The 22,420-nt window shown below is 43.5% G+C and overlaps 1 protein-coding gene across 1 annotated transcript in view; it reads left to right on the top strand.

Annotated features, from left to right (window-relative positions):
* The window catches only part of SDK1 (sidekick cell adhesion molecule 1), a 774,959-nt gene that overhangs the window by 215,966 nt on the left and 536,573 nt on the right, over positions 1-22,420 (top strand). The window contains exon 5 of the mRNA XM_006859873.1: positions 20,217-20,350. Coding sequence (XP_006859935.1) covers positions 20,217-20,350 — 134 coding nt within the window. The remainder of the gene's footprint in view (positions 1-20,216; positions 20,351-22,420) is intronic.

The raw sequence follows: 22,420 nt of genomic DNA, 5'->3' as shown, positions 1-22,420 counted from the left end.
CACTTAGACCGTTTTTGTTGCTTCCATCGCTGCTGATATCTCTGACTCAGGATGATCCCATGCATGGCACCAGCCTTGAATCGTTTTCATTACTGGTAGACGTCTTGAGTCAACTGTATACTTTGAGTGACTCCCAATGTACGGGCTCATTTTCTATTACTATATCAGACACAATCCTGTTGTGGTCCATAGGGTTTTTTCACTGGCTAATATTCAGAAGCACATCACCCAACTGTTCTTCCTAGTCTCTGTTGGTCTGGAAGCTCTGCTGAAACCTGTCCACCACAAGTGACCTTCCTGGTATTAGAAATACTGGAGGCATAGCTTCTAGCATCAGAACAGAATCCAAGCCACCAAAGCATGAGGAGTTGACAGGAACTTTATACACACAACAACCATAGCCACCACAAATCCAGAATGACTCCAGAGAATTAAAGTTCCTCAGGAGTGTGTGAGTTCCCTATTGCTGCTGTAAAACAAAAACAAAACAATGCCCACAAGAGTTCTGGAGGTCTGAAGTCTTAACAGGAATGTCCTAGGTACATATCAAGGTGCTGACAAGGCTGAATTCCAGAGGAGAACCCATTTCCTTCCTTGTCAGCTTCTAAAGACCACCCACATTCCTTGGTTCATACTCACCGCCATCATCTTCAAAGCCAGCACCATGGCACCTTCTCTTTTCTCTGTGACTCAGACTTTCTCACCCCATTTCTTGTTCACTTTGCAGGAACCAGGTAATCCAAAATAACCTCTCCATCTCAAGATCCCTAAGATAATCACACCTGCCACATCTCTTTGCCATAGTGTTGTTGTTGTTAAGTGCCGTCAAGTTGGTTCTGACCCATAGTGATCCTGTGTAGGGTTTCTGAGGAACAGCTGGTGGGTTTGAACCACCGACCGTGAGGTTCAAACTGATTTTGTGGTCTAGTGCTTTATCCTGCAGTGCCATAGTATCATTTTATAGATTATGTGGATGAGGACCAGATGATCTTTCAGGACTATTCTTCAGCCTAAGGAACCCTGGTGGTACAATGGTTTAAGCATTGGGCTGCTTACTGGAGGGTTGTTGGTTCGAATCCACCAGCTGCTCCGAGGAAACATATGAGGCCTCTGTAAAGACATAGTCTTGGGAGCCCTGTGGGGCAGTTCTATAAGGTTGCTTTGGGTGGAAATGACTCATTGGCAATGGGTTCTTATTCTGCCTACCACACTTTGGGTCACAGTGCTCATGGCAAACCTAAAATGCCTGGTGAGTATTGTGGCCAAGGGCGAAGAACACGTTTAAGAACCAGCACCCTGATTCTGTAAGGAGATGAATGGAGGCAGTTAGGCATTGTATTTGTCATGGGAATGAACTGCAGGATTATGGGTAAGGGTGTGAAGTGGAAACAGTTGGGGAAAGTGGCTGCAACATGTTCCTCTATTTTTAACCATTTTTTCTGTTTCATTTCCATGTGGGGTGTCTAGGCACTGTGAGTGATGTGCCCTGAATGTATACACGGCCTGCCTTTTACAGGTGCATTGTCATGGTTAAAAATATTTCCAATATATTCAGACCATCTCAAAACTGCCCTGTTTAAATTATTTATGGCTCTGTTTCCGCATATCCCCACTCACCCTGGCAATTCTGAAGGTGCCTATGTATTTTCTCATTCTGGGTCTCATCCTAATGTCCAAAGCAAATGCTTTATAAAGCTTTTCCTGAGAAACTCCAAAGTTAGTAGCTCTTGGGGAAAAATGTACCCTGTCACCAAAATGAAAAAAAGTTTTCCTAGTCTCCAGCGGTGGGTTGGGCTCTCCGGAACCCTTGTCTCCTGTTGCCACTTTTTGTGAACAGGATTGATGCCTACTAGTTAGAGGCAACGACAACTTGCACAACATCCCAAGAAAGGCCTGACTTTCAGTATTCTATCAATGGAGGAATGAGGACCATTCAACCCCAATTGATGCAGCTCAGATGGGACAGGGAGCACCCGCGTCTCTGTTTCCATGGAGACCTGGTATGTTGTCTTCCTGGAGAATGGTGATGGACCCAACTGTTCTACCATCCATCCTTTCATCTCATCACCAGTTTCATCATCTGATGTGAGACCTCCCAGCTCCTGCCCTGGAGGGAATCACACCCTGAGGGCAGAGATTGGTTGGTTGATTGACTGATGGGCTGACTGATGGATAGAGAGGAGACAGACTCATAGATGTGATACAGTTCATCTCCATGATGAACATTTGCATAGAGTAATGTTGCTGGCTACTTGCCGATCTGGCTCTGGAGAGAGGAATGGCATATTGTCTTCATTCTCTCGAGCGGCTAAAGCAGAGACAACACAAGTCGATGGCTTTACAAACTCCCTCACATTTTAGGAGGCTCGAAGTCCAAATTCCGAGAGCTGGCTCTAGGAACACTTTCTCTTTCTGTCTCCTTACAGCATCTGTGACTCTGGCGACCCTTGGAGATCGCCACATGTCTTGGTATCAGTCTTCCCTTGGGTCTAGGAGGTTCTCACTGCAGGGTCTCTTGATCCAAAGAACATGCTCTGTCCCCAGCTCTTCTTTCTTGGTGGTAATAGGTCTCTCTGATATCTGCTTCTCTCTCCTTTTATCTCTTGAAGATAAAAGCTATTGGTAAAGCAAATCAGGGCTGTAATGGAATCAAGGTGCTACATTCTACTCTCCAGCCTCTTTGTGGTTTCTCCCATCAGCTCACACCGTGGGGGATCATCACATAATTGCCAAACCACTGAGAATCGTGACCCAGCCAAGTTGGCATATATTTTGAGGGGACACAATTCAATCCATATCACTGGGATGAAGGGTTGGAGGATAAAATGCATGGGAGGAAGGGGCTAAGGTAGAGCTTCAGTGTAGCCCCTATCTTTGGAAAACTGACTTCACCTGTAATGGCTAGTTTTCTGTCTGTAAAATGGGATGGCAATAGTGGCCTCCAGTTTTGAGTGTTATCTATGTGCGAGGTTTCTTGCTAAGCACTGTTTGCCCAACTTTCCCTGTAATTCTCATGCCAGCACTAGGAGAGTCTGCAGATGAGGAGCCAGGTCAGGTGCTACCCTCAGGCATAAAGCCTCAGGGCCTTCTGCACTGAGACCTCTGGACTCCTGACCCCAGGTGGCTATGAGGAAATTTTACCTCACGGTTCAGAGGTAGAATTCCCACCTTCCATGGAGAGGTACCTGGATTCCATTCCCAGCCAGTACTCCTTATACACAGCCAACACCCCTGCCAGCAGTGATTCTTGACTTGACCGTATATTTTTTGATTGCTTCTTTACTACATCATACAGGAAGATGTTCCCAGTTCATCTTGCGTATTTCCTGCCCGAGACCTGTGATTAACCTGTGTTTGTTGCTCTGATGCTGAATAGGTTTCAGATAGGCTTCCAAACTAAGATGGACTAGGACAAAAGACCTGGTGATCTACTCCTCAAAGAATCAGCCAATGGAAACTCTATGGATGACACCAACCATGGGATGGTGCTATGTTTTGTTGTTGTTCTTGGGTCAGCTCTGCAGCAACTGACAACAACTACCTGGCTTGCTGTGAAACTGTTGAGACAATGTATTTCCAGCTCTCAGCTCAACATCAAGGCCACAGGAAGTGCTCGGAAATCATTCTTTGCGATCACCAAAGCCAAGAAGCTTTGCAGAGGAAGCATGGCAGCACCCTTCTTAAGGAACTGCCCCAAGTGGGGGGATGAATAGGGGACAATGGACAGAGGGTCCGCCCACAGGGAGATGGGTCCCAAGCCAACTTCTACTTCCTGCCAAAATTGCCCATGGCAGAGCCTCTCAGAACACTGATACAAATGTCAGGATCCAAACGGTGTCTAATGATTCACTGGATTCACTGATCAGCACCTTTTGAATTATTCCCAGCATAGATGTAAAAATGCCAAGGCTCCTATGTTAGCCTGGGTTATCCAAAAGAACAAAACCAATGAAGCTAGTTGATGTGTGTGTGTATATATTTGTTGTTTTTAACTGCTGTCGAGTCAGTTCCAATCCATAGCTACCCTGTATAGGGTTTCCATGGAGTAACTGGTGAGCTTGAACTACTGACTTTGTGGTTCAAACTGACTTTTCAGTGCAGCACATTAGACCACAGCACCAGACCAAAAAATCTCTCTCTCTCTATCTTTCTATCTATCTATCTATCTATCTATCTATCTATCTATCTATCTATCTAGTTGTTAAGTGCCATGGAGTCACTTCCAACTCACAGCGACCCTGTATAGGGTGTTTGAGGCTGTAAATCATCGTCACAGGAGCAGAAACTACATTTTTTTTCCCAACAGAATGTCTGGTGGGTTTCAACTGCCAACCTTGTGGTTTGCGTTCTAGTGCTTATTGTATAGAACCACCATTTATTGTTGTTAGGTGCCATAGAGTTGGTACCAACTTGCCATGCTTGAGCCCATTGATGCTGCCACTTTGACAGACCATATTGCTGGGGGGTTTTCTCTTTTTCTCTGACTCTTCACCTTAGCAAACATATCACTCTCCAGGGACTGGTTCCTTCTGACAATATGTCCAAAGTATAAGACATGAAGTCTAGCCATCCTAGCCTCCAAGGAGCACTCTTGCTATACTTCTTCTAACACAGATCTGTTTGTTCTTCTGGCAGCACATGGTACTTTCAATATTCTCCTCCAACACCATAACTCAAGCGCATCAAATTTTCTATGATCTTCCTTATTCACTGTCCAGCTTTTGCATGCATATGAGGTTATTGAAAATACCATGGCTTGGGTCAGGCACACTTGCGTCTGAAAACTGACATCTTTGCTCTTCAACACTTTAAAAAAGAGTCCTGTGTAGCAGATTTGCCTAATGCAATATGTCATTTGATTTCTTGGCTGCTGCTTCCATGAGTGTTGAGGGTTGATTCAAGGAAAATGAAGTCTTTGACAACTTCAATCCTTCCTCTATTGATAAGGATGTTGTTTATTGGTCCAGTGGTGAGGATTTTTGTTTTCTTTACATTGAGATGCAATCCATACCAAAGGCTGTGCTCTTTGATCTTAATCAGTAAGTATTTTAAGGCCTCTTCACTTTCAGCAAGCAAGGTTGCATATCGCAGTTTGTTAATGAGTCTTCCTCAAATCCTGATGCCATATTTTTCTTCATTCTCCTATTATTTGCTCAGCATACAGAATTGATGCTTTTGAGTTGTGGTGTTGGAGGAGAATATTGAAAGTGGCATGGGCTGCCCATAGGACCAACAGATCTGTGTTGGAAGAAGTGCAGCCAGAGTGCTCCTTGAAGGCCAAGATGGCCAAACTTCATCTCTTGCACTTTGGACATGTTGTCAGGAGGGACCAGTCGCTGGAGAAGGATATCACGTTTGCTAAGGTGGAGGGTCAGAGAAAAAGAGTAAGACCCCAACGAGATGGATTGGCCAGGTTGCGGCAGCATTGATGGACTCAAGCGTGGCAACAGTGGTGAGGTTGGCCCAGGATCAGGCAGTGTTTCGTTCTGCTGTGCATAGGGTCATTATGAGTCGGTACCAACTCGATGGCACCTAACAATAACAACAACAACAATACGGATTGAATAAGTATGATGAAAGAATACAACCCTGTCTCACATCTTTCCTAATTGCATATGTATATATATATAATGTTTGTTATACATATATATGTAGGAGGAGCTCGTGGGTTTAAACTGTCAACTTTGTGTTTCGAAGTCCAGTGCTGATCTTACAGAACCACACCACGACTCCTGGAACCCCTATACATTGTTGCTATGGGTCAGAACTGTCTCAGTAGCACTTAACGAACACTGGATTGTGGTTTTGATTCATAGCGACCCAGTATAGGGTTTCCAAGGAGCAGTTGGTGAATTCAATCTACATTGTGGTTCAAACTCACCAGCTGCTCCTTGGAAACCCTATATTGCTACCTTGCAGTCCTGCCCTTATCCCACAGTGCTATACTAGGACTCTATCTATATGAATACGTAGAAAGATAGACATATGTATTTATATTGTTGTTGTTAAATGCCATTGAGTCAGTTCCAACCCATAGCAACTCTGTATAGGATTTCTGAGGAGTAGCGGCTTTACAGTCTGGTGCATTAACCCACAGTTCCACACCTAGACTACTGTGTATATATATATATTTCTCTCAAGAAATTGTCTCATGTGGTTGTTGTGGGTTTTGTTGGTGGTGGTGTTAGTTGCTGTCTAGTCAGTTCAGGCTCAAAGCAACCTTGCACCATGTTCACAATCGTTGATACATTTGAGCCCATTCTTGTAGTCACTGTGGCAGTCCATCTCCTTGCGTGTCTTTCTCTTTTTTGCTGACCCTACACATGGGACCAGTCGCTAGAGAAGGATAACATGTTTGGTAAGGTGGAGGGTCAGAAAAAAAGAGGAAGACCCCCAGCGAGATGGATTGTCAAAGTGGCAGCATCAGTGGGCTCAAGCGTGGCAACAAATGTAAGATTGGCCCAGGACTGGGCAGTGTTTCATTCTGGTGTGTATAGGGTCGCTATGTGTCTGTACTGACTCGATGGCACCTAACAACAAACACGTTACCAAGCATGATGTCCTTCTCCAGGGACAGATCCTGATCACATGCCCAAAGTATAAGAGATGAAGTCTCACCATTGTCTATTCTAAGGAGCATTCTGGCTGTACTTCTTCCAAGGCAGCTGTGTTTGCTCTTCTGGCAATGTGGTTCCTTGCCCATGTGGTTGTAGAGTTTGGCACTTCCCAAGTCCATGGGTCAGATATTATCAGGCTGGAGGCTCCTTCTGACTCGCAGAGCTGCAGGGGATAATGATCTCAAGATCAGCAGTCAGATGGCAGGCTGCTGGCTCAAGTCCAAAGAACTTGAGGTCAGTTGATGATGAGGCAATTGCAAGATCCAGATCTAGCAAAAAGCCAGAGAGCTTTGCCAGAATGTCCATATATATTGGGTGGAGGCCACACCCCCGAGGAAACACCTTTTCAGCTCATTGGCGCTCATAGCTGACGTCATCATAGAAGTGACTACCTTATAGCAAGTATATTCATGGAGGATAACTATATTGTAACTGACAGACTTCTGAGAATCATGATTTAGCAAAGTCGACACATAGCCTTAACCATCACTGTTCCTGTGCTGCAGCCCAGCCTACAGCAGCAGGCAGGGACAGCTCTGCTGGATCAAAAATGTGTTTATGGTGCAGTTGACAGAGGATGTTGGGACCCTTCCTGAGAGTTGAGTTCAGGGGCTCAGCATCTGAAATCATTTCCAGCCTCCATACCTGGTCTATAATTGGTTTCCACTTAATAAACATGTCATCGCATCCCTTGCGTTTGTTTTTGGGAGTTGTGCACATCACTATGGAGAGTGTGGGTCCTAGTGGATTTTGTGGGATAAATCAGAGAATCCAGTAGGCTCTCTGTTAACATACAAGTGCCAGGTGTCCACCGTAGTGGTTTTCCGAAGAAAAATAATTCAAGGAAAATGGTATTATCTTCAAGATCTCTCTTCACCAGCATTGTTGACAGAGTTTTCCACTTGAGCATGGGAATCTATTCCAGGAGCTTAGGGAGCTTTCGTCTTCAAATTGTGCATGGGGTGGACCTGCCATCACTGAAGACATTTTCCTGCCCTGGAGAAGCTGTGGACATTGCAGCTACTACCATTTCTACGGGCCTGGCACCTACGCCTAACTGAAAGGAGTGTAACCAAAGAGCAGTCAAAAGTCTCTGCAATGAGTGTGTTCCTCTAAAGAAGGACTGCAGGAGTCCTGGTGGTGCAATGGTTAAAGCACCCAGATGCTAACTGAAAGGTCACCAGTTCGAACCTACCAGCTACTCTAAGAGAGAAAGATGAGTCCATAAAGATGATACCCTTGGGAATCCTATAGGGCAGGTCTACTCCATTCTACAGGGTCAATATGAGTCAGAATTGATGGACATGGTGGGATTTTTTCTTCTTTTTTTTTGCTAGTATAGTGGAGTTCTAGTATGGTGCTGGATTGTAAAGTCAGTTTGAACCAGAAGGTTGGCAGTTCAAACTCACCAGCTGCTTCTAAGAAACCCTATATAGGGTCACTATGAGTTGGAACCGACTGGGCGACACTTAATAATGTGTAAAATGAAGTTTGATACAGAAAAGTCTATGATTTTCAGTGTCTCGGGGACAGAAGAGATTAGGAGTAACTGCAGTGAGGCTTTCATCAGCATCCATCTTACTCTTTAGACACCTTTTATTGCTTTAAAATCTTTTCTAATTCAGGTGGAAACTTATAGAGCCAATTGGTTTTCCATTTACCAATTCATACACGTTTTGTTTTGTAACATTGATTACAATCCCCACAATATAACAACACTCTTCCCATTTCCTCCCTGTGTTTTCCTGTTTCCATTCCTCCTCCTTTCCTGTCCCTTTCTGCCCTCTGAGCTTCGTCCCTGGGCAAGTGTGCCCTTTGGGTCTCGTATAGTTGATAATTCTAAGGACTGTGCACCTCCCTGGTGTGATTGTTCATCTTATAAGCCTGCCTGTTGTTTGGCTGAAGGTTGATCCACAGAGGTGAGTTCAGTTCCAGGCTTGAAGGGTGCCTAAGGGCCTTAGCCTCGGGATTCCCATCAGTCTCTATCCATTAAGTGTGGTCTTTTTTATGGTTTTGAGTTCTGTTCTATATTTTTCTCCCACTCTATCCTGCTCTGTCATCTTTTTAAAGGCTTCTTGTTTTACACTTGGGTAATTTTAATGTCTGCTCTTTTTCTTGAGTGGCGCTGAGTTGATTCTGACTCCTTGTGACCCTGTAGGCCTGAGGAGAACTGCCCCACAGGGTTTTCTAGGCTGCCATCTTTACAGAAGCGGATTGCCAGGCCTTTACTCAGGCAGAGCCGCTGGTGTGTTTGAACTGTCAACCTTTCTGTTAGTAGCTGAGTGTTTAACCATTAGACCTTCGGGACCCCTGTTTAATGACCTTTTTTTTTTTAACAGAAAAAACTCATGGCTGGAAATGTTCCATGTCTAAACCTCAGTTCTATTTAAATGCTCCTTGTATATTCCATTCTTTTACATATGTCTACAAAAAATTTTTGGTATGATCATTTGGCATGCCTCTTCTTGCTTGGGTCCCGGGTTCCAAAAAGTATTTGTAATTTGGCCATATATTTTTCTCTGACTATCCAAGTTCATAATGGCTAGTCAGAGAAAAATATATGACTATGACTCTCTGTATATTGTTATTTCTTTCCATCCATTTAACAACTACTATTTGTTGATTACATACTGTTTGTTTGACTCTGTGCTTCAATAATGGGGGTCACTTGCAAATAAGTCAAATGTGTGTGTCTGAATGTATTTCAAGTCAAAAGGATTTTTAGAGAGTTGCCAACCTAGAAGTCCCATTGCATTTATCTCCCTTTGCGTAATTAAGACCAAAACCCAAACACTCTGCCATCGAGTTGACTCTGACACAGTAGCCCTCCCTCTCCACCAGCTGCTTACCAACAACAGGGCAGAGCAGAGCTGCTCCCTAGGGTTTCTGAAACTGTGAATCTTTACAGAAGGAGAAAGCCTCCTCTTTCTCCCATGGAGTGAATGGTAGGTTTGAGCCACTGACCTTGCAGTTATCAGCCCAAGGACTTAATGCAGGGTATCACCAGGGTTCCTTCTATTATTCACAGATGACAGTAAACATATAATAGAAGAATTGAAGAGAAGGGAAACGTGACATGAATCTCATTGTATTTTCCTATATACCTGCCATTATGGAATTCATGGGAACACTAGTGGTACAGTGGTTAAGCGTAGTTGTTCCGAATTGGACTGTGAACCACAAGGTCAGCAGTTCAAAACTACCAGCTGCTCCATGGGAAAAAGATGAGGCTTTCTGCTCCCGTAAAGATTTACAGCCTCGGAAACCCTGTTCAGGGTTGCTATGGGTCGGAACCGACTCGACGGCACTTAACAACAACAACAACTAGCCAAAAGGACAGCAGTTTGAACCCACCTAGTGATGCCACTGGAGAAAGACCTGGCGATTAGGTACTGTAAAGATGGCAGCCTGGAAAACCCTTTGGGGCAGTTCTTCTACTCCATCACATGGGGTGATGGTGAGTCAGAATAGACTTGGGGGAACCCAACAGCAGCGGCAACCTGAAAGTAAATACACCTGCCATACAATAGGGTGCTTTTCAAGGAGTGGCCGACTCCTGTCACTCATCTAGTGAAGGACTTGGTCAGCTCTTTCTTGCCTCTCATAGCTTCACTCTCTGGTTGTCTTCTGATCTCTCTCCTACCACAGAAGTGTATTCATCCATACATATCCACAGCTCTTGACATTAACGAGTCTGTCTTTCTCCTTCCAGCTTGCATTGCTTCGTACAAGAGTGCTAAATCACGGTCCCATTTGCCCCTGCCTTCTTGTCATCTATTCCTCATACTCACGTACTCTGTTAATGAACCCAGCTCAACGTGGTTGTTTCTGTAAAAAGGAGTCCCCCAATTTCCTCTTCACACACTTCTCAAAGGAAAGAATGGTGGATGGAAACGGGAGATACCTGGAGGAAACAGAATGAGTAGATGTTCCATTGTGGGGATGGCCACCAATGACATGGAGCAAAATGTGTGTGGATGTGGAGTGGAAGATGGATCTGCTCCTTGCACTGATATCCAAACCACAATAAAAAGCTAAAACAGGAAGAAAGGATAAAAAGCATTTTCAATTATTTAAAAAAAAAAGTTCTTGCGCCCAAAGCCACATGTGTTTACCCCTTGACTGAATAAACAAGCTGTTCCTGTGCCTTAACATTGATTGGGCATCCAGGGATTTGTAATACCAGAGCTGTTTGGAAGCAGTTTTAGTCCTTGTAATTACACAACCTAGGAAAGTTCATCAATTCTGAGACTGTCTGCTTTGAACTGACTATTAAACCGTGACTCTAAGGATCTAGATTACACTCAGAACACCAAGTCTGAGACCCAACCCATTAAAAAGTTGTTTAATTAAAATGGGGAGTATTTTTTTAAAATGGTTTTTTTTGTTGTTGTTTTTAAAGACCTTAAGAAACTAATGTTGTGCCTATTTTGCAGCCTGATTTTTTTCCCCTTTAATGCATGTTAAAGTCAATTGAAATGAATTAAATGCTACTTTAACATTGGTAATGGTAAAACACAGACTTAAATGAGTCTTTCGCATTTCATGGGCAGAGTTCCTATTTTACTAAGGACTCTACCAAATGTTCCTCCTCATGTACAAGGGGCCATATAAAAAGTTCATGGAAAGATTATATCATCTCTTAATTCTAGTTTTCCTTGAACTTTGTGGAGCCTGTTGTATAAACCTGTTACAACAGTTAAAGCACTTAGCTGCTAACCAAAAGAATGGCAGTTCAAACCCAACCAGTGGCTCTACCAGAGAGCGACCTGGCGTTGTGCACGCATAAAGATGACAACCTAGAAAACCCTAAGGGAAGTTCTGCTCTGTCACATGGGGTCACTAGGAGTCTGAATCGAGTTAATGGAACCCAACAAGCATAACATTACTATTCTACATTCTGTTTAAAGTGCCAAAGGACAAAGTAGGTTTTGATAGCCAAGTCCAGTTTATCTTCTCGTGGAAGACGCAGAGGATGTGTTGTGTTCTGTTGTCAGTTTTGCAATTCACCAGGCAAAGATTTTAAAGGCACCCAGCACTCCTTACTTGGCAGCCAAACTCAACCTGAATGATCTTCTATGAGGGAAAGTTGTTGAAGTGCTTGGTGTTGTTGTTGATAGTGGTTATTATCAAGTCATTGTAGCCCCATGTGACAGAGCAGAACTGCCCCAAAGGGTTTCCAAAGACTGCCATCTTTACAGGAGCAGATGGCTAGGCCTTTCGCCCACAGAGCCGCTGGGTTTGAGTGGCCGGCCTTTCTGTTCGCAGCCCAATGCTTGACTATTGTGCCACATATGGGTTCTTACCATAAAAGCCCGCTGCCATCATGTTGACTCTGACATATACAGAACCTGTATGGGGTTTCCAAGACTGGAAATCTCTACTGGAGCAGAAAGCCTCTTTCTGCCTCGGAGTGGTGGTGGGTTTGAACTACCGACTTTGTGGTTAGCAGTCCAGTGCTTATCCCACAGCACCAGCAGGGCTCCTAGAGCAGGATCTCATCTCCATAGGACCTGGATGGCAGGTGCCTGGTGCAGGCCTGTGTCTCTTCTACTTTGAACAGGGTCTGGTGGTTCTGTTCTGCTGGGAGTCATGGCATGAACATAACCCTCTCCTTCTCCTTCCTAGTGTCCTGGTAACCACAGGCCATACTGTGTATATTTTACCAACCACAACCCAGTGTTATAACATTAGTGTGTCACTGTCCTGTCCCCAGGAGCAGATGTTGTAGTATCAGGGACAGGATGTCCCAAGAATATTGTCATGTGTATCTAGCCCCCATCCCCAACACAGGGGTGCAGGGTCACACATACATGTGAATTCATGCACACGCAAACCATTTGGTCCTGACATCCAGCTCTCAAGGACATTTGACTCCTGGATTATGTTTGATCACTGCTGATGGTCATAGACCACAGGTAACTCTTCTTTGCCTCAGGTGTAGCCTCTTCTGAAATAGACAATCTCTTTCTTGTCTACTGCTTCCTGTAAGTGCTGGAGGAGTCCACAGAAGAGTGACTGAGTTGTGCTCTACCTCCTTTTCTTGGGGACTCTCAGCTCTAAAACACAACCGAGCATTCCGCTCTCTCCTCACTTTTGCTCTCTCCTTCTCGCTGTCTCTCTTTTTCTCTCTCCCATGAGAGCCCCTCCTGTTCTTGCAGTCAGGAGCTATTTGCCCTTTAACCTGCTCCATATGAGTCCAGCATTTGAGTCTCTGGTGCTGCACTTCATTTTACCCAATATTGGACTCAGTTCTTTGGTTTTTCCCTCCCCTAATCTCTTTATTACTGTCCCATGGAATTAGAAGTTAGAATTATGAGATTTCATTTTGAAATGTAGAATTAAGATGGGGGAAGACTAAGGAACTAATTTTATATAAAACCATACATCCACTTATTTCAATAAGGCTAAAGTAAAGGAAAATCTCTCTGGCTCCATACTATAATTTTCCTGTGAAGTCAATAAATTTTAAATTAATATCTTGGAATTATGTTATAATAAAGCCAAGTAGTTCATATTATAGCCAAAGTATTAAACCTTGCTGCCATAATTAGCATGCCCTTGTGCTCATTTTGAAAATTGTTCCTCTGATCACAAAGGTGATACTTACTTATTGTAGAAAAATTAAATAGAGAAATCAAAAGAAATTAATTCAAGACATTACCAGTGAGAACCAACCACTGCAAACATATTATATATTCACAGATTAGGAAACAAATATGAGGGGGCTTCCAAATGTTTGTGGACAATGGGATACAAAGATAACAAAATTTTCCCACAAGCGTTTTGAAGCCGTCTTGTGTATCGTTGTTGCTAGTTGCCATTGAGTACTTCTGACTCATAGGAAACCGTGCACAACAGAATGAAACACTGCCCGGTCCTCCATCAACCTGACAATGGTTATGTTTGAGCCCATTGATGCAGATACTGTGTCTCAATCTAGCTCCTCTGGAGTCTTCCTCTTTTTTGCTGAACCTCAACTTTTCCAAGCATGATGTTCTTCTCCAAGAACTAGTCCCTCCTGATGACACGTCCCAACATGAAGTCTCCCTATCCTCTATGACATCACTCAGCCACCACTGCCATCAAGTCACTTCTAGTTCACAGCGACTCTGTAAAGGATTTCTGAGATGGTAAATCATTACTGGAGCAGACAGTCTTATTGTTCTCTCATGGAGCAGTTGGTGGGTTTGAACTGCTGAACTGTGGTTAACAGTTCAGTGCTTATCCTCTAGCACCACCAGGGGTCCTTACTCTAAGGCAGGTTGGGGTCAGTTCCTCAAATCACACTGTTACTGTGAAATAGTTGGAGGTGAGAAATACATGTTAGTAGTGAACTCCAACCTGAGCAACCCTTTTCATTTAAAAATGTTGTGAACATACTTACAGGTCCTAAGAAAGAGTCCTGCTATGGTGTTGTAGGATCAGCACTGAACTGCTAGACACAATGTTGGTGGTTCAAACCCACCACTTCTTGGAAACCCTATACAGGGTTGTCATGAGTCAGAACAGACTCAACAGCATTTAAAAACATACGTGTATATACAGAGATAGGAAGGTAGGTAGGTACACACACTTACATGTTGTTGTTGTTGTTGTTAAGTGCCGTCAAGTCGATTCTGACCCATAGCGAACTTGTATAGGGTTTCCGAGGAGCAGCTGGTGAGCTTGAACCGCCGACCTTGCAGTTCAAACAGCTTTGCAGTCTGGTGCATTAACCCACAGCACCACACCAGGACTCCACACACTTACATGAGGGGTCTTTAAAAACAGGTCATGGAAAAATTCCCTTCTCTTTCCATTCCATTTTTCCAGGAACTTTGTTTCTTTTCTTTTTAAAAAAAATTAAGGTTTTTATTGTGGATTGAGTAAAAGTTTACAGGGCGGATCATCAGTTTTACATTCAACAAATCATACACTTTGTTTCATTACAATGGTTATAATCCCCTCCATGTACCATCAGTTACCAGTGTTTCTCTCTATTCACTTTATTTATTTGTTTTTTAAACCCTCAAGCATATTTAATAATTTACATCACCAAAGGGCACATTCTGCAAGTCTGCCTCTTGGCTGCCAGCTCTCAGTCCCTTTCTTTCCGTGAATCTAGAGTCCTCAGCTGCTCCCTCTCTCCATGTCCCCATCTCTGCCTCCATCTCTGATGTCACTGCTTCTCTGGATAAGGTCTCTCATTCTGCTTGTGCTCCCATGATGATCCTAGGGTCCTTTGTTTCTGGACTGTAAGATTAACCACTCCTCTGGTGGGGTTTTTTTTGTTGTTGTTGTTGTTGTTTTTAGAAAACTTCTACCTTTACAATTGTGAGAGTCACCATTAGTCATAATAACAATTACTCGTTATTGAATCAAAGAATCTTATCCCCATTTCTTTTAACCAGACCCATCTAGACAATATGACAACTATTCAGTGGGGACTCTTTCTTTCCCCACACACTATTAAACTAAGCTCCTCCTTAAAACCTTATAAGCCAGTCACTTCGTGCCTTTATCACCCCCTCATTTTAGGTAGCCAATATCTAAGTTGCCCATCCCTATCCATATCAGCTGGATGCTTCACTCTTAGCTCTAGACCTCTGTGGCTGTGTCCCTGTCCATAGGCTCAGGTGTCCCCAGGTCTCACCATATTTTGGACTAACCAGCCCTTCTTCTTCTCTCTCTCATCTCCAAGTCCACAGGAGTCTGTGGAACGTGGTTGAACTTTGCCCATTTCTTTATTGCTGCCTTTCACCCCTTTTTCACTTACCAGTAGACCAATGTGAGCACCAGAAAGCTTCCATGCCTGCTCATGTGCTCCCTTTGAGTTTCAGTCTTAGATGAGGTTTCCTAGGAACTTTCAGAAGCGCCCTCCAGTGTGAGTGCATGTACACATTTTTTCCCCAGATCAAATGAAATGTCTAAATGTGCTCACCCCCTAGAACGAAGATGAAATTTTAAAAAGAGTGTTTTTTTTTTTGTTTTTTTTTTTTTTTAAGTAATTAAAGAGCCCTAGTGGCACTGTAGGATAAGCACTGGACTGCTAACCACAAGGTTGACAGTTCAAACTCACCAGCCACTCCAGTGTCGCTGTGAGTTGGAACCAACTTGACAGCACTTAACAACAACAAGAAAAAGGTTAGTAGTTTACTTGCTCATCATCCCCTCTGGTCTCTTGTCTGCTTTACTGTCATCCTCAAAACTCCGTCTCCCCCTACCTTTGTCTATAGACTCTCTTCTCTTCCAGTTGTAGAAGTATCAATCAGTGGCCCCCCAAGACAGTGTGCATCTGGGCTGATCTCCAGCAGGTGTAAAAGGAAATCTTTCTCCAGATGATGACCCGTTCCTGTGGTTTAATGAGTCATAGGGTTCCAAGCTAATTCTGTGTTTTCTTAAACATGGATACTGAAGGAAATCACAAGCAAGGAGCTTCTTGTTGTTGTTGTTAGGTGCCATCGAGTTGATACTCATAGCGACCTTATGCCCAGCAGAACGAAACACTGCTCAATCCTGGGCCAACCTCACTACTGTTGCCATATTTGAGTCCATCGATGCTGCCACTTGCCCAATCCATCTCATTGGGGGTCTTCCTCTTTTTCTATGACCCTCCACCCTACCAAACATGATATCCTTCTCCAGCGACTGGCCCCTTCTGACAATATGTCCAAAGTATGAGAGAGGAAGTTTGGCCAAGGAGATTGGGTACCTTAATTGCCTTGGAATGGTCAAGGTTGGAACCTGGTCTGGGGACTAGGGCTGCCTGGGTATGTCGGGAACACATCACTGCAGTGTCTTTTAAAAATGCTCTTCATTGTAAGCAAATATCAGAATTTGAAATGAAGATGATTGGTTTTAGATAATATTTTAATTTAAAAAACATCAGTTTCTCAGGGAATCTAGTGAGGAAGTCAGAAGAGTGCTGTTATCCTGAAGGGATTGCAGAGGAAACAATATGTGTATGAATTGTTGGATGACAGACTAATGTGCTCTGTAAACTTCTGCCCAAATTTCAATAAAATGTTCCAAAGAATAATAAAATAAAATAATTATATTTCTTTCATTCAAATTCTCTATTCAGAAAGACTTGGATAGGAAAAGAGAAAGTGTTCTGTGGGAATTTGTCTTTATAAATTCTTCCAAGTTTTGTCGTTTCTTCTTCTTTTTTGGCAGCATATAAACTTTTTTTTATGAACTTTAATATCTTTGATGTAAGCCTGTACAGAAATTAAAATCTGAAAAAAATAGCAATAGAAGTTTTTATAAATATTAATATTTTTGTCATTCACATTAAAAACCTTTCAAGACCCTTGAAACAATATCAAAAATAATATGTATAAGTAATGGATATTTTAAAGGGTAATTCTGGGAAATAATAGGTGTGTTTAAAATTATTATGGCAAAAATAGCTCAAGCGTAGCAACAATTGTGAGGTGGCTCAGGGCCAGGCGCTGTCTCTTTCGGTTGTGCATGGGATCGTTATGAGTCGGAACTGACTCAATAGATACACACACATGCACACTTAAATGGGGGGGAGGACTTTAAACAGTTCATGGAAACAACAACAACAGTGGCAAAAATCAGCTATTAAAGAAAAAAGTCAATGATCTATTCAGGTTTTGAAATTGTACTATTAAATGCCTAACTTCATGTGTAACAAATATTCATATTTAATTTTACGTGCCAGTGTAACATATAGTAAAATAAAATGGAACCATTTCTATGGTTCTATAAAAGAATCTATTAAAGAGTCATAAATAATTACAGTAAAACTCTCTTGAACTATTTTTATGGGACTCAGAATGGGAAACTTCCTAATAGGGAAATTTTACTTAATGAGAAATGAGGTAAATTAGTCGTGGAGATCTCTAATATGTATTCTATGGGGCCCTCCATAATAAGCAGTAACTTAAGATAAGGTTATATTATGTAGACGCATCAAGAGTGTTGGAACAAAATTTTCTGAAAGGGAGCAGGAAGAACAAGAGAGGACTATACTAAAATTCCTATGTGAGCGAGCTCATCGGCATGGAATTGATGATGTTACCAGAATAGAGATCTGAGTTTGCCTAAATCAGGAAGGACTGTGATAACCTAGAATTAAAGAAAAAGCACATACAATTAATTACTCTACAGAGTAACACACTGGGGCCACACACTTCATTCAAGGAGCCAGGGAGCTAGTTGGGTTGTCAAATGCTGTAGAGTTGGTTTCGACTCTTAGTGACCATGAAGAGGGTTTCCAAGGAGTGGCTGGTGGGTTTGAATCACCTACCGTGTAGTTAGCAGCCCAGTGCTAATACTACAGCACCACACCGGGACACCAGGGAACAAGTTAGTTCTATCTCAGAGCGACCCTGCAAAAGGTTTCTAAGGAGTTGGTAGTGGGTTTGAACCATCAACCCAAAACACTGGGACTCGAGGGAGCTAGTTGTTGTTTTATTGTTTGTTCAGTGCCATGGAGTCTGTTCCAACTTAGCAGCCCTGCAAAGGGTTTCTGAGGAGTAGCTGGTGGATTTGAGCCACCTACCTTAAACACTGTGGCTCCAGGGAGCTAGTTGTTTTGTTGTTTAAGTGCTGTGGAATTGGTTCTAACGCAGAGCAATCCTGCAAAGGGTTTCTGAGGAATAGCTAGTGGGTTTAGAACCACTGACCTTATGGTTGACTGTTCATTGCTTATCCTATAGCGCCATACCAGGAGTTGTAAATGTTTTGTAAAAAGTCTCATATTTGTCCTGTGGAGCAGCTGGTGGGCTTGAACCATTGGCCTTATGGTTCACTGTCCAGTGCTTATTCTACAGAGCCATTGTTCTATCCCCAAAGAGATAGTGTTGTTGTTATTGTTAGGTACCATCGAGTTGGTTCCGACCCATAGTAACCCTGTATAGGCTTTCTGAGGAGTGACTGGTGAGCTGATGAGTTTGAACCCCTGACCTTGGGGAAATAAGAACATAGACGAAACAATATTTTAGTGCCCACAACTTTTTTTTTTTTTTTTTTTGCACACAACATTTTATACCCTCAGAATCCAATTCACCCGACAGAGGTTTTGCTCTCCTTTGTATTTTTAATTTTTTTTCTTTTAGTCAATTCCTCCTTACCACCCTTTTAACAGGACCATAGAAATACAGAATTATAACATGCACATAGGGCACCCATTTCAATGAAGAGGTGCTTGGGGTTTGTGAAGGTCCCCTCTTCCTTTCTCCCTCCTCCTCTTCCATTTCTTCTTAGTTTAAATAAAACAGCATCTCTAATGGGAGGGCTGGCAGACTGCTGACTTTCTTGTGAGAAGACCTACCCCGCTGGTGGTAACTTGTTACTATCTGTCCCTGGTGTGATGCTATGGGTTAATGCGTCAGATTGCAAAGTCCTTTGAACTGCAAGGTCAGTGGCTCAAGCTCACCAGCTGCTCCTTGGAAACCCTACAGGGTCGCTATGGGTAGGATTTGACTTGATGGCACTTGACAACAACTTCTGTTCACTAGTACTGTTATCACAGAGACACCATGGGGGGCCTTGACAAAGGGGAATTTATATTCTTATAGTTTGTTGTTGCTTGTTAAGTACCTTGGAGTTGGTTCTGTATAAGGCTTCTGAGGCTGGTGGGTTTGAACCACCACCTTGCGGTTCAAATCGACTTTGCAGTCCAGTGCTTACCCTACAGCACCACACTGGCTAAAAACAAGTCTGAATTCAGAGTACGGGTTCTAGGGAAAGATTTTTTCTCTATCTCTCTCTGTCTCCCGGGTCTAGGAAGTCCCCAGCATAGGGACTCTAGGCCCAAAGGACATAGTCCATTCTTGGCTCTTTATCCTGGTGGCAGTAGGTGCTTCCTTTATCTTCTGTAAGACAAAAGAGTATCGGGCCACAACCCAGGAAAGCCCCTTTATATCACATCAGAGCTGTGACCTGCATACGGGAGTTGCATCCCACCCACATCCCCTTCCAACTGATGGGCTGATCACAACATGGGGAATCATTTTGTCATTTGTTGTTAAGTAGTGTCACGTCAGTTCTGACCCAGAGCGACCCTGTATAGGGTTTTTGAGGAGCAGCTGGTGAGCTTGAACTGCCGACATTGCGATTCGAGCTGACTTGCAGGCCAGCGCATTAGCCCACAGCTCCACAGCAGGACCTCATCATAGAGTTGAGTATATTAGATCTCATCGTGGGGGCGGACTATATCCCACCTGCCAAACCGCTGAGACTCCTGGTCTAGTTAAGTTGGCACAAAACCTTAACTGTTCCAGTCTGTAGCAATTATGCCACCAGATGACCCCGCCTGGGAGGAAATGGGCAGTTCCTCTAGCTTGGTTTCTAACTTGTCTCACCAAGAATCTCTAGAGGAAGCTTTGAGTTTTAACCAGTTCCAGATGGGTCATTTCCAAACAACCCTCAATGGTGAGGATATGGAAGCCCTGGCCTGCTCCGACCCCTAGCCCGGCTGCAGTGTTTCATCTGGACCAGTGTAGACGCCTCCATTGTCCTAACGTCTGCTTGGGTGTTTGCCTTTCCAATCTGGACTCTGTTAGTGTTGATTGAACTTGCCCTTATGTAACCAAGAGGAAGTCCCACCAAGCGGTTTGACTTTGTCCTCTGCTTTCCCAACAGAGCCATCACTCTGGGGAACCAGCTGGTGATCCTGGCTGCGGGGCCTGCCGATGCTGGTGCGTACTACGTCCAGGCTGTTAACGAGAGGAACGGGGAGAACAAGACAAGTCCCTTCATCCACCTGCTCATAGCGAGTGAGTGTTGAGAGTCCACATGGTACCTCCAAAGGCAATGGAGTCTCAATTTAATGAGCAACCACAATCTGGTGGGAGCATTTTACAGTCCGTCTTATCTGTCTCGTTGCAGTACAATCTTGGCCTAACACCAACAGTTTATGGGGAGAGATCAGGGCTGTTGCATTCTTGGAAAAGATTTGCAGAAAGCATGAATTGGCTGGTATTTCTGAATGCAAGATCTTATTTACTGTAGAAATTTTTTTTAAGCCCTTGGCTCTGTCCACTGTTAATATATATTAACAACAGCCAAAAATCTTCTGACTTTTATAAGGTTGGTATCCACACATTTTTTTGTGACTCTTTTAATCTAATGATGAAATCCTTGTGGAACGATACATACATATTAAGTTGTATTAGAACCAGTAATGTTTCTTAAACAGCTGATTCTTTTCACTGCCTGATTCAATAATAAGTCTGAATCACTAAGAAAATACACCCAAGTCATTTAAGGACATTTCAGCTGGATGTAATTGAGTTGAGCTGTTTGGCCATTGAAAGGCAGCTTCAAAAATTCTCTGAGCAAGAAGAATGTGCTGTTAGAGTAGGGAGACAACCCGGCACACGTGTGAACAAGCACGGTGAGCGTGGGTGCATTCGAGGGCTGTCCACCAGAGCGTGTGCTGCCTTGTGGGAGTGCGTGCAAGTGACTGTGTTGTTGGCAAGCAGCTGTAGAAGCACAGTTGGTTAAGGGTTGGGCTGCTAATCGCAAGGTTGGCAGTTTAAACCCACCAGCACTTTGAGGGGTGAAAGATGAGGCTGTCTGCTCCCAGAAACATGTAGAGTCTCTGAAATCGATGAAGCAGGTCTACTTTGCCCTACAGGTTTACTGTGAGTCAGAATCACCTCGATGGCAGTGGGTGTGGGTTTATACTGTTGGTAAAAGGCAGTTAGGGGACCGTCGTGGTGTATGGCAAATCTCAAAATGTTATCATCATAGGGCTATAGGAGGAACCACAACACTAGTGAGATACGCACACCTTAGAATGGCCAACCATTTGCGATCAAAAGGACAGCAATTACCCAAGGACAAAATTCCAAAGGGTTAGGAAAGGAGGAATGGAAACAAGGAACCCATGGAAGAAGTGGGATAAATGATGGCCCCTTGGTGGAATTGTAGTTAATGAGATGAAATGGTATGGACTGTTGAATGGAAAACTGGTCATCTACTATGTAAACCTCCACCCAACTCATAATAAAAAGCTTATATCCATACAGACAGACACATATGGATTTGTTGTTGTTGTAGGTGCCATCAAGTCAGTACCAACTCATGGCGACTTTGTGTACAACAGAACGAAACACTGCCCAGCCCTGCACCAACCTCCCAATCATTGTTTACATTTGAGTTCATTGCTGCTGCCACTGTGATTCACTGTTCTGCTAGCGGAAAGTGTTCCACTGCTCTTCATAAGGTTCTCAGTGACTAAATATTCAGAACTAGTCCATTTCTCCTTCTTCCCAGTCTGTCTTAGTCTGGAAGCTCAGCGGAAACCTGTCCATCATGGGTGACCCTACTGGTATTTAAAATGCTGGTGGCATAGCTTCCAGAATTACAGTTTGTATAAAGAAAGAGAAAGGAGAGAGAAAGAGGCAGAGAGAGATAATGAATAGAGGTATATATCTAGAGAGAGAGAGAAGAGAGATGGAGAGAGAGAGAGAGAATGATATCAGTAGGTTTGCCTGGATTTCCTTCTTTAAAAACATCTTCAAGGAATGGCTTGTCTCTTCAGATAATTCATGTGGACTTTGCTTCCACGTATGGTAGGCTGATCATATTTGTGTCCCATAGTCCCTTGTGTAATGCTATAGGATAAGCACTCTACCACAAGGTCAGTATGAACTGCAAGGTAGTGGTTCAAACTTACCAGCTGCTCCTCAGAAACCCTATACAGGGCGGCTGTGAGTCGGAACCGACTCCATGGCACTTAACAACAACAGTGGTCCCTTCAGGGGTATGATTACCTCGGGTCTAGTCTATTTTACCAGGTGGATATCTGTTGCAAACATTGGGGGCAGGAGATGGTGGCA

This window comes from Chrysochloris asiatica, unplaced genomic scaffold (genome assembly GCF_000296735.1).
Source record: "Chrysochloris asiatica unplaced genomic scaffold, ChrAsi1.0 scaffold00034, whole genome shotgun sequence".
Classification (NCBI taxonomy): domain Eukaryota; kingdom Metazoa; phylum Chordata; class Mammalia; order Afrosoricida; family Chrysochloridae; genus Chrysochloris; species Chrysochloris asiatica.
Note: the sequence above shows the minus strand (reverse complement) of the source record. Positions and strands in the feature narration are given on the sequence as shown.